General features: G+C 50.3%; 1 protein-coding gene across 1 annotated transcript in view; it reads right to left on the minus strand.

Annotated features, from left to right (window-relative positions):
* The window catches only part of KIF1A (kinesin family member 1A), a 2,508,766-nt gene that overhangs the window by 941,497 nt on the left and 1,554,048 nt on the right, over positions 1–13,221 (minus strand). The window contains exon 32 of the mRNA XM_086944020.1: positions 10,708–10,763. Within this exon, the coding sequence (XP_086800146.1) occupies positions 10,708–10,763 (56 nt within the window). The remainder of the gene's footprint in view (positions 1–10,707; positions 10,764–13,221) is intronic.

The raw sequence follows: 13,221 nt of genomic DNA on the forward strand, positions 1-13,221 counted from the left end.
GAATCTCCCTTGTGGTCAAGGAGTGACCACCCTGCACAAGCAGGCACCATCCAGCGATCGACGACTTGCTTTGCCGCCGCCTCCCGCCTCCCGCCCGGAGCCCAGAGCCTGACAAGAACCGGATTCCCAGACATCCAACAGCCCGGTCCACAGTCCCTGCAAAGCTGAGACCCGCGGAGGCGTCGAGAGATGTGGGACCGGCCATCTTGAAAAGTCTGCGACCTGCTAACTGTGCAGCACCTGAGGCCCCCTTGAAGCTGTGCATTGGGGATTGAGAAGCCCCAGCCCCGAGCAGCATCTGCAACGAAGATCAGCCCTGCACACTCCACGAGTTCTGCGTGGGGCCCTTTTGCATTTTCCTGACGCGTCTGCCCGGTCACTTGCCCGTTGGCTAGTGGCCATCTTGGCAACGATACTTTGAATTTCCACCGCTGGTCTGGTTGCTCCAGACTGGCCCTTGCTTCCCTCAAAAGAAGCAGCCAGAAACCTACATCGATTCCTGGGTGGTTTGCCTTTGCCAAGGCTTGTTGCCTTCAATCTTGAAGCCGACACCGCCAACAGCGAGAGCCTTTGTGGGACAGTCTGTGCCTGACTCCTGGTTGTCGTCGACGCCTCCTGGTCCACGTGGCTGCAGAGACAAGCTTCCCATCAGCACCTGATCGCATCCTGACATCGCCTGGTTCCTTCCTGGTTCCTTCCTGGTCACTGGCTAGTGACCCAGACTCTGTCCCTGCTGCTTTCAGGTCTTCTACATCTTCGATCCACCCTTGGATCCACCCGGACTCTTCTCTTCTGGCCGCCTGCAGCATTTTTTCTCCAAGGCTCCATAGATCTCCACGACGAAACCCAACACACTTTGGGACCTATGCACCCGCTGCCTGTGGGTTAGGTAACGCGAGTTGAGGTTCCGTGACGATTTGAACCCGTGTTTTCAATATTGTCGGAAATACATAATATTGGTATCAGCGAACCGCAAATGATCCATTTAGCATATCCTGGTGTTTTCGCTACGCTACGAGCAAGAGCACTCCTTTTATAAACATATTTCTGATCTACCCACGGCATCCATCTTAGATCATGGCCGCCATTTTGTGTTTCTTGCCCTCACATACGCAATAACCTCTGATCACTTCATTTCGATTAAGGACACATAGCCTTAGCCGGAGATTCACCTCTTTCATGACACGTACACCTCAAACCAGATCACGCTGTAGCTGCATGACTCGACAAAGGCTGCCTTCTCTGCCAGAGGCCAGTCCTGCTAAACTGGTCTTCGTGTCCATTGTCCTGATCACGATTAGGCGGCCGAAGCCGGTAGCCTTGCCCATTTACAACCCACAAACACCCCTTATCCTGCTTTCCTATCTTGTACACCTGGCTCTGCTCCTTTCCTTCTGGGCTTTTATTAGGGGGAGGTAACGAAATTTACGATGAGGCGGTCCGGGTCTTGAATGAAAAGTTGACATGGGATTATGATGGAAAAGTGGGAACCCCTCGTTTATAATGTTTTGACATCAGATATTGTCGACGATTCCTGGGTACACCAAAATATTTATTGTTCATGACACAAAGGTTTGGGAATGTACTAACATGTGAAGAATTCGCCTGAAGGCCAAAATTTAGTATATAAGGAGCAACCCTCTTTGTACAAATCGAACAGGCTCCTAGTTACTGCCCATGCGTAGTTTCTGTGACTTCTGTGTCCCTGCAGTAATAAACCTTTGGTCTTTGACGCCACCATCGAGAAGCCCGTGTTTCTGTTCATTTGTGCACCAAGGCAGGTGGAACTCCGGGGTCTTTGGGTGTTATTCCCTGACACCTCTGGACGGAACCAAAAAGTCCAGAACTCCAGAGTACTACGGTGCTCCTGTAGAAGTTTACACTCCTAGTGTCCTAGTTTCAAGTGGTTAAGTTCTAATCCAGTCGGAAGACTCCCAAACCTTTAACTTTATAACTTTTACGCACACATTGACTTCTATGTGTGAACGCGTGTGCCTTTTTAGACACTGCACACGCATCCCGTGGGCCTCCTGCTCCCTAACTATCATTAGTCCAGTGTAGCCCCAGCAATTCCCAAGGCCCTAGGCCTTACCATTGTTTGTGACATGGAACTTATACCAACTTTCTTAGTATATGGTTTAGCGGGCCACCCCAGCCTATCCATATTTGTGCAACTTTTGTATATTCTGTTAAGTTACTTGTTTTGCGCTTGTGCTTCTGTGCTCATAAAGAGTTCAGGGGATTTGTTTAGAAATAAATACATATATATTTTGAATATATATCCTGTGTGGTGTCCTTTCATTTGGTATTAAAGGGATTGCATATGGTAAAACAGCGGGCTAACGGTCACAAAGGGAGAGAAGGTAGTGCTCAGTGGAGGGCTACCCAGGGTATCCAATATGTTGGTATTAATGGCCTCACACACCCTTGCGAGTGTCATGCTTCATCATTGGCGGTTGCTCCTCGTCGGGCAGGCGGTGCAATGCCCCACGGGCTCACCTCAAAGAGGGGCTCTTTAACGGAGATCTTTTTACCAACTGCCTCGGGTGAAGTGCGGGTGAGGGGCCAGAAAGGAGCGGATAGTGTAGGTAAGTGAGTTAAAATATGACATGAGGTACCTGAGATCAATTTATTCTGGGGGTCCCCTGTCACAGTTAAAAACAGTGGGTAGCCTATGATCACTGGAAATTAGGATTCCATGTGTCGATCCAGGACTACAGATTTTATCGTGAGGTCAACATGTTTCTCGCTTTGCCCTTCGACTGCGATTCTTCAGGACCTAGTGGTTAACATCTATCCTAAAAAAACATGACCTAGATAAGTGTCAGTTTAAAGGTTGTACTACCTGTATTGGACAACTCTTGCCTAATAGTCAAAGTGTCTAGGTGTCAACAGTACCCGGTAGGTTTTACTTCAAGGGGAAAGAACCATAGGGGTTTAAGGTTCCTGCTGCCTTGGTCAGCACCGTCTGCCTACCCGACCTACCGGGATCCGGATAATCAATCAGTGACCAATCAGTGACACTTATAGAGCGCGCTACATACCCGTAGGGTCTCAAGGCGCTGGGGATGGGGGGGTGCCGCTACTGCTCGAACAGCCAGGTCTTCAGCTTCTTCCTGAAGGAGAGGTGGTCTTGGGTCAGGCGCAGGTCGGCCGGGAGGGAGTTCCAGGTCTTGGCGGCCAGGTAGGAGAAGGACCTTCCTCCTGTAGTCGCTCTTCGGATGCGGGGGACGGCGGCGAGGGCGTGGTTGGCTGATCGGAGGTGGCGTTTGGGAGCGTAGAAGTTGATGCGGCTGTTGAGGTAGCTCGGGCCTTGGTCGTGTAGGGCTTTGTGTGCGTGGGTGAGGAGGCGGAAGGTGATTCTTTTGTTGACGGGGAGCCAGTGAAGGTCTCTCAGATGTCCGGAGATGTGGCTGGTTCGTGGGATGTCGAGGATGAGTCTGGCTGAGGCGTTCTGGATCCGCTGGAGTCTCTTCTGGAGCTTGGCGGTGGTACCGGCGTAGAGGGCGTTGCCGTAGTCCAGTCGGCTGGTGACGAGGGCCTGGGTGACGGTCTACCTGGTCTCGGTGGGGATCCACCAGAAGATCTTCCGTAGCATGCGTAGCATGTTGAAGCATGCCGAGGAGACGTTGTTGACTTGCCTGGTCATGGAGAGGGAGGAGTCCAGGATGAAGCCCAGGTTGCGTGCATGGTCTGTCGGTTTGGGTGCGGTGCCCAGGGCGGGAGGCCACCAGGAGTCGTCCCAGGCGGAGGGTGAAGAGCCCAGGATGAGGACCTCCGTCTTGTCAGAGTTCAGTTTCAGGCGGCTGGTCGTCATCCACTCGGCTACCTCTTTCATCCCTTCGTGTAGGTTGGCTCTGGCGGTGGCGGGGTCGTTGGTCAGGGAGAGGATCAGCTGGGTGTCGTCGGCGTAGGAGATTATGCTGAGGTTGTGTTGGCGTGCGATGGCCGCGAGGGGGCTCATGTAGACGTTGAAGAGGGTGGGGCTCAGAGAGGATCCTTGAGGGACGCCGCAGATGACTTCGGAGGCCTCTGACTTGTACGGTGGTAGGCGGACTCTCTGAGTTCTTCCGTCGAGGAAGGAGATGATCCATTCCAGCGCCTTGTCCTGGATTCCGACGTTGCTGAGACGCTGTACTAGGGTGCGGTGGCAGACAGTGTTGAATGCCGCGGAGAGGTCTAGGAGGATGAGGGCCGCTGTTTCTCCGTTGTCCATCAGGGCTCGGATGTCATCGGTGGCGGCGATGAGGGCGGTCTCGGTGCTGTGATTGGCTCGGAAGCCGGACTGTGAAGGGTCGAGGGATCCATTCGTCTCGAGGAAGGCGGCCATCTGCTTGTTGACGGTCTTCTCGATGACTTTGGCTGGAAACGGGAGGAGCGAGATGGGGCGGTAGTTCTTGAGTTCGGTGGGGTCCGCTGTTGGTTTTTTGAGTAGAGCGCTGAGTTCGGCGTGCTTCCAGCTCTCAGGGAAGGTGGCGGTGTTGAAGGATGTGTTGATGATGTCTCGCAGGTGGGGTGCGATGACAGCGTCGGCCTTGTTGAAGACGTGGTGAGGGCAGGGGTCGGTTGGTGATCCAGAGTGGATGGAGTTCATCGTGCGGATGGTGTCTTCGGTGCTGATCGGGGTCCAGGCATGGAGGGTGGTGGTGGGTGGTTGTTCGGTCATGGTGTGTGTTGGTTGGTTGTTGAAGCTGTTGTGTATGTCCGCGATCTTGTTGTGGAAGTATGAAGCGAGGGAGTTGCAGAGGTCTTGCGATGGGGTGATGTCGTTGTTTCCTGCGCTGGGGTTGGATAGCTCTTTCACGATGTTGAAGAGTTCCTTGCTGTTGTGTGCGTTGTTGTCCAGCCGGTCCTTGAATGCAGTTTTCTTGGTGGCGCGGATCAGCTGGTGGTGCTTCCGAGTGGCCTGCTTGAGGGTGGTCCTGTTGTCCGGTGTAGGTTCCCTTCTCCAGACTTTCTCGAGGGCTCGGCAGTTCTTCTTGGAGCTCTCGAGTTCGTCGGTGAACCACGGGGCTTTCTTGCTGCCGGGTTTGCTGGGCGGGGTCCTCAGCGGGGCGAGCTCGTCCGCGCAGTTGCTGATCCACTTCGTGAGGTTGTCGGCGGCCTGGCTGGGGTTCGCTGAGCTGGCAGGAGGGTGCTGGCTCAGGGAGGTGGCGAGCTGGTCTGCTGTGATCTTGTTCCAGCTTCTGCGGGCGGCCTGTTGCTGGTGGTGGTGGGTCGTCGTTCTCTTGAAGGTGAAGTGGACGCAGCTGTGGTCCGTCCATTGAAGCTCTGTGGCGTGGCTGAAGTTAATGTCTGTGCTGGAGGAGAAGACTGCGTCGAGAGTGTGTCCGGCGAGGTGGGTGGGGGTGGACACCAGCTGCTTGAGTCCAAGATTGGCGAGGTTGTCGAGCAGGGTGCTGGTGTTGCGGTCGTTGTTGTTCTCCAGATGGAAGTTGAGGTCTCCCAGGAGGATGTAGTCAGCGGAGGGGAGGGCATGCGGGCTGACGAAGTCGGCGATGTCCTCGCTGAATGGGGTGCGTGGTCCCGGGGGTCGGTAGATCAGGGTGCCTCTGAGGGTGGTGTTCGGGTTGGTGTGGATCTGGAAGTGCAGGTGTTCGGCGCTGGTCAGGGTGTTGTCGGTGCTGGTCGTGAGACGGATGGTGTTCCTGTGGATGATGGCGATGCCTCCTCCCATCTGGTTGGCGTTGCGGTCCCTCCGGACGATCTTGTAGCCCTCTGGGATGGTGATGGCGATGTCAGGAGCTGAAGAGGCGTTCATCCAGGTCTCCGTGATGAAGGCAACATCAGGGGCTGTGGCGTCTAGGAGGTTCCAGAGTTCGATGGCGTGTCTGTGGACGGAGCGGGTGTTGAGCAGGATGCACTTGAGGTGGGTGCTGCTGGTGTTTGAATTGGCGGGTGCTGGTGCGAGGCAGGTCCGGATGCAGGAGAATTTGCAGGCGTGGCAGCTGAAAGGTCCGTGGGTGCGTCGTGGTGTGGCTTGGTGGCATTCTGGAAGTCGGCCGGTGTCGAGTGCGATGAGGGTGGCGGCGGAGTACGTCAGGCGGGTAGGTCGGGGTCTTCGTGGGCCAGGGGTCCTGGCGCTGGGCGCGGGTCGGTCGCGGACGGGCGCAGACGGGCTTACCTTTGGCGCGCCTTCGGCGCACAATCGGCGCGCCCGCTGCGCGTGACCGCTGCGCGTTCGCACGGTCGCCATTTAAGGCGAAGTGTGCGGGTGGGCGGAGCAGCTGGGAGGCGGGAGCGGGGAGGGAACAGAAGAGAAAAGGGGCGGGCAAATGGCGGTGGCGGGAAGCGGGAAGCGGGGAGGGAGAGCGGAGGGCGGCGAGGTAGGCGGGCAAACAGGAAGGAAACTGAACACAGCACAGGGACTCCACCAAATGAAACAGGCACAAAAGGAGGGTCAAAACAAATGGCAAAAACAGCAAGGAAAACGATGTCCCGGCACAAGAAAACACAAGCACAAATGGAGGGCAAAACAACGGCAAAAACAGTGAGAGAAACGATGTCACGGCACAAGAAAACACAAGCACAAATGGAGGGCAAAACAACGGCAAAAACAGTTAGAGAAACGATGTCACGGCACAAGAAAACACAAGCACAAATGGAGGGCAAAACAATGGCAAAAACCAATGGGGAGCGATCAAGGCGGCAGCGAGGCCGGCGGCGAGGCAGCAAGGCAGGCAAGGGGCACACGCAGCAGCTGGTGGCCGTGCGGCGCGGGGGTGTCCCACAAGTGGGCAGGCGGTGCAATGCCTCACGCTAGTGCTATGTGCTAGTGCTATTGCATAGTGCAGTGAGGTGAGCCCGTGGGGCATTGCACCACCTGCCCGACGAGGAGCAACCGCCAATGATGAAGCATGACACTCGCAAGGGTGTGTGAGGCCATTAATACCAATATATTGGATACCCAGGGTAGCCCTCCACTGAGCACTACCTTCTCTCCCTTTGTGACCGTATCTCTACCTCCTATAACTCTCTATTCGATAGGAACAGCCGAGTCTGTCTTTGCCTTACATTGTCCCTTTGCGCTCCGACTGTGGCTGGACCTTCCATTCTGAGGTCCTTGAATGGTAAACTGAGCCCTAGGATCTTGACGTGATCCGCCCCTTCCCCCCCTTTTTTGATATAAAACAGCTGGCTTCACATGCCCTTTTGAGTTAATCCAAAGACTGCTTTGTCCATGCTACCTCTAGGATAGCTGGTCTATAAGGTTGACTTTACAACCATCACCATAAGGGTTGTTTGGACTGGTGCAAGGTGCTCACTTGAATAGTGAACATCATATACCAGGCCAGCTTCTCACACTTACCTTCTTACCCACATTGCCTTCCAGTAAGTCTATCACTCCGTGATATGTTTTAACTCCAAGGTACTGTAGGCAGTTAGGTTCCCACCTCAAGTGTTCTAGAACAAGCGGCGGGGAGTATCAGGCACCATTGGGTATAAACTGGATTTTTGCCAATTGACTAGAAGGACAGATACAGTGGTGAATCGGGCCAGCATGTTGCGCGTTCCGCGCAGTTCACCTGCCATGTTACGTAAAAATATCAAGAGGTTGTCTGCATACAATGCTATGAAGTGCTGCCCCGTTCCCGTCTCCCTCCCCCAGACCCTTCTTGGGCAGGACTTCATATAGGTACCCTGTCAATTCCTTCTATTCATCATTTGGGTTCAAAGAGAGGTCAACAATGTCTCTTTTGTTGATTTATTGCTTACTTTGTGGCTTAATACGTGTATCCCTTATGGTAATTCGGCTTGTCATTGTTGTATTATTGTTCAATTTGATAATATTCCGGTCACAAGTGATTCATTCTCCTGAGTTGCTAACCTAAGGGATTTATCACGACGTCCCCTCTTGGAGATGTCCATTTGGGGTGTTTTCACATCTGCCATTTGGTAGTTGGCCCTGCCCTAAACAGTTAAAAATATAAAGCTGTAGCTTATACAGTATGAAATTACTTTTGTCATTGAGATGAGGAAAATATAGACAGGAATCCGTTACGAGTCGTGTTCAGTTCAAAGCGGCTGAAGAACCAACAGTTAGGCTGTTGCATATGTTTAAGATTGGGTTAAGGAGAGAGGGCAGGCATATAAGAAGTCAATTTTTTCCACTGAGCAATATGTGTCATGGGTTTGCAATTTCACGACTTTTTGGTTATTCACATTTTTAAAGGTGGACCCAAGTTAAAGAAAGTGCTGATTTGTTGTTGAAGGTCCAAAAGAAGTGTGCCTTGTCTCATGCATTGCCATGGTTTTTGGATTGGGCTCTTTTGACCTTCAGAAGAAATATGCCAGACTACTTTGATCCTACTGGTACTAGCATACACTACATTCATGACGTGAGCTGGCTCTTAGATGTACAACGATGGCCCACTTCCATCGTCGCACAGTCTGTCAGTCCGAGACTCCATCATAATCCCAGTTTCCAAGCTGCAGCTCCTTCAATAACACCTAAAGGCAGCCGCGGTCCAAGCAGTGCCGATTTCGCGGCACTTTTGTAAAAATCGCGGCATTTTTACAAAAGTGCCGATTTCGCGGCAAACCGCGAAATCGCAAAATCGCGAAATCCTGGAAGGTCTGGTTATGGCAGAAAAATACCTCACTCGGGGGTGAGACGCACACCCTATGGAGTATTGCTTTAAAAAAAAAAGAGGTGGTGATGGGATCCTATGAGAAGGGGGACAGGGACAAAGAAGAAGAGTCACTGTGCAAAGAAAGAATGGCTGCAGGCAGAATATGTGGGTTGGTACAATCATATAGTAGATGAAACGAAGAGACAGGCAGAAGGTGGAAATGTCAGGTTTTAGGTGCACTATACAGTTTGGACCCGGACTCTCCAAACATTTTTAGTGCTGACAAACAAATACACTAAGAGCAGCACCACAAGGATTGGCAGGTATAGAAGAGATACAAGACGTAGTTTACTACACACTCAGAAAATGAGTCCAACAGAGTCTCCACTGAGTCTGGCCTCAACTAGTAGGGTGGCTCGAACTACATGCAAGGAATTCCCAGATTACCAAGGGATTAACACAAAAATGTTACGAAACAAGCGAGGTTGTTGCTGTCGTCCCAGGAGACAGTTAATTGGTACCACCCAATTCTGCCTCTTTTCTCGTGCTCTAAGCTCCCCTGAAACTGCTGCTCAGGGGCCTCATGAACCCCCCACTTTAGCATCTACAGTGGGGATAGGGTTGTTTATGGGCCTCTTCTGTCTGCAACCTGGCAGACTAAAACGTGTAATTAAGCTACAAGGAAGCATCAAAAATGATGGTTCGATAGACAAAGAAAAAAGGATGGAAGGCTGAAAGGAAGGAAAGGTGAAAGAAAGGTAGGAACGATGATAGGATGGGTAGATAAAAATGATTGATGGGTAAAAGCATGGGTCAATAGATAGGTGGATGAATGAGTGAACAGAGGACAGGGTAAATGGAAATCTGAGAGTATGGATTGGCAAATGGAGAGATTGGTGGATTAAAGCCTTTATTGATGGATAAATAAGTTAAATGATGGATGTATGGGTGACGGGATGGAATGGCCGATGGATGGATGGAATGGCCAATGGATAGATGGAATGATGAAAGGATAAAAAGATGGATGAAAGAATTAATGGATGACAGAATGTAAAGCTGAAATGGTGGATAACAGTGGGTGGATGGAAGGGTGAAAGATAGGATGGAAAGATGTTTGGAATGAAGAGACAAGGGAACTAGGGAAGGTTGTGCTTACTTGCTTGGTGCCATAAGAGCTGTGGTTCTAAATTGGGGATTATCATTTTATGGCTACTCCATTGCGGCTGTTTGTGAGCTGCAGCTAACCTATTCAATCAGGCCTCAACCGGCCAGTTAATACATGTTATACTGAGCTACTGACTTTACGCTGTCCTTTTTCTGTCTCCTGGCACCAATTTCAATTTCCTGGTCCTGAAGTGATGCTTTTCCTCACAATTTTTCGGTTTGCCCAAACTCTGCCCTACTGAAGACTCACTTTGCTTTTTGATTGGTATCCCTCCAATGTTTTTATCATCGAAGTATTTTTCTTTTTGCGAGTATGGCAGGCATTTTAGCAGTATCGCTTGTTGGACAGCATGTTCTGCTCCTATCTATCCCCCTCTCCAGCCCTCCATTGTCTCCCCAGTCATCTTCAAATTTTCACGCCTTTCCTCCTTGCTGCTCTCTACCCCACACTCTGACCTCTTCCTCAGCCAACTCAAACAATTGTTGATCCTCTCTCTTCTCCCTCCACCTCTCCCTCCTCTCCTCCTCCCCCACCTTTCTCTTTCACTTCCTCCCCGAGACCCTCACGGCCTGATGTGAACTGGACACCAGTAACCACTATACGGCTTTGCTAATGGTTGTAAAAGTGCACTGCAAGCACTGCCAATAGTTGCAGGTGGCCATCTTGACATACCATTTTCTATACTTCTCAGATAGTCACCATGTTCTATCTAGACACAAATAAGTATGGAAAATAACATTAGGTTAACTTGGGACAATATTTTCCGTACTTCTACGAAGTTCCACCATGTTGTGTTTATACACCCACCACTCCTGGCCTTGCCGATGATTCACCACAATGGCGAAGCAAACAGTGGAAGCAAACGATAATTGGCAACGCAAGACTTTGGCTTCAGCAATGCTCATTGTAATTATAGCTTCAAGATGAAGCACACTGCTTAAACTCAAGGACAAAAAGGAAATTCCATACCTGGTTTGGAAAGTGGCATGACTCGAGGCAAATGGCGTCGTGAGGGTCTTAGAGGGCTGAAAAGTATATATAAATAAAAACAATCAGTTAGTTTATTGGCTGGGAGAATGTCTCAAATCAATTTTCCTGAAGCATATTGCTAATGCCCTTTCCCTCAAAAATAAACTTGCACGTTGAGATTGATTGATGTTGCAATATGCCTGGGTGAGAACAGTTTTCTTCTATGGTGTACTTTTGTGCCCACTTGTTTGGTGCTTATGGTATAAAAGCAAAGTGGAGTAATAGTCTTGATATGTTTGAGCAGTTTATGAGACAGAAGAAAATAATTCGCTGCTTAGTGAAGCTGCTTTGTAGCTGGAGGGTTCTATTGTAAAAGGCAATCCTTCTATATTTGAAATTGACTGGTGGGACTGTCTCTAAAATACAGGCGGATGTTTTACTTGAGGCCATGAGACTTGAGAACAAGTGTGTATCTCCTACTGTGCATGCATGTGCATTAATGTGTTTGTGTGTGGGCTGAGCATTTGTAATCGCATTTGTTTGTGTTCACTCCACGGTGGGGAAGAGCAAGTTATTTATCTCATGTATGGCTATTTGTGGTCCAGACTCTCTAACTGCAGATTCCTCACCTTAGAACAGAGGTCTTCAAACTTTTGGATGCCGAGACCCCCCGTCAACATTTTGAGGTGTAAGGACCCCCTCCTGACAAAAAATTCTAAACCTTTATGCAGAGCAACTGGAATTATGAGGCAGCTGTGGATCAAATTACGCAACAGTCTTGACTAAATTGTGTGGGAAGAAAACGTAAACGTGATGCCTAGTATTTTGGGATAGCATTGCTTCATTATTTTGAAATACATTTTTTACACACAGTAACACTGAGGAAAGATTTCACCCCATCAGTACCTGTTTTTAACCAAAATACAGCAATTAACACCAGAAAGATTTCTAGTCAACCTTTGTGAAGGGCCTTCCACTCCGCAGGAATACATGCTGCCACATTAGAAGCTCACCTGGCCCTGGCCGGGAGAAGCAGGGGTCCCTTAAAACCCTGGCGGTTTTGTGCAGAGTTAAGCTGTTTACCCATGCAGTTTTCCTCTCGCCCCATCCCTTCCATCCCTCTCTCCTCTCCCAACCCTGGATCCCTCTTTCACTTTGCAGGCCATTTTCTTTCACCCCATTTTACAACTTCTGAACTCTCCCCATTTAACCTCTCACTTCACCTTTAATCACCTTTTGCCATTCTGTCTTTTCACTGCCCTCATCTCTAACAGTCTCTCGCATTTATCTCATGGCCTCTCTGGCCCGTCACCACCCGTTCCCCTCAGCACTTCTCATTCAACTCATCTCTCCGTTCAACTTTTTGTCTATTTGTATCTTACACCTCACCGGTATCCCCATTCATCTTTCACATCTCCCCTTTGTTTTAACAGAAGCCCTCACCTTTGGCTCACACTCACTTCTAGCGTGTCCACACTCCCTTGCTGTCCTCTCTCATCCTCTCATCTCTCCTCACTAGGCATACGGGTTGGACCTCTATGCTCCTCTCAGCCTGTGCCACTCTGCTTATTGTTCCCTAATTCAAGAAGGCATGAGTTGTCTGTCTCACTGTTTTGGTGCAGGCCGCGCAGTTATGGGACTTGCACCCTCCTTTGCTTCGCTCCACCAAGAATCGATTATCCTTTAGGAAGATATAAAAACCTTCCTCTATGCTCTGTAGGTTACCCCATTTGGCTGGTTCTCCTTCTTCTGTGTGTTTCTTATTTGCCTTCAGGCAGCAGATGGTTATTAGCCCCAGGACATCTTTTGGTAACAGTTGCGCACTACAAATGTAAATAATATTAATCTGCAGAAGCAGGGGAGCCACTAGACCAGAACTTCTGGGGGAGGGAGGTCTAATACTCCCAGCCAGGGCTGGCCCTAACACTGGTTGCACACGGTGCAACAGTCTTTTTTGGTGCCCCACCCTTGTTTCCTTCTTCTCCATGAATTCCCTCACTACCACTCACCAACATTGCACCTCATCTCTCTATAGCACCTTTCTGACAAACATTTACTTTTTTATAGCACTACTCATAGTTTACTCACACTCCTTTCTGTGATCTGCATGGTACATATTCCTTGTAGCAGGCACATTAACCCTCTGCACTGTGTGGGTGGCAAGAGTGCCCATGTGAGTGCACGGTGAGCGATGCAACAGTGTGAGAGTAGGATGAGAGGAGTGACTGCAGGGTGAGTGCGGTGGCTGTACGAATTTGGGTGCGGATGCAAGTTGAAAATGGGACAAATTAATGTATGATTACTGCTGGGCTTGTTTGAGTGAGTTGTATATTTAGCAGTGAGAGGGACAGGTGAGTGAAGTGTCACATGAGTGCAGGATGAGTAGTGTGCTTGTGTGACTGCCGGGTGAGGTATAGGGTGAATAGCGGAAGTGCATTGTGAGTGCAGAGTATGCATGAGCATTTCTCGTGAGAAATGCGCATGCGCGGGCGGCCGCGCATGCGCATTGGTTAT

The sequence above is a fragment of the Lissotriton vulgaris genome, chromosome 11 (assembly GCF_964263255.1).
Source record: "Lissotriton vulgaris chromosome 11, aLisVul1.2, whole genome shotgun sequence".
NCBI lineage: Eukaryota > Metazoa > Chordata > Amphibia > Caudata > Salamandridae > Lissotriton > Lissotriton vulgaris.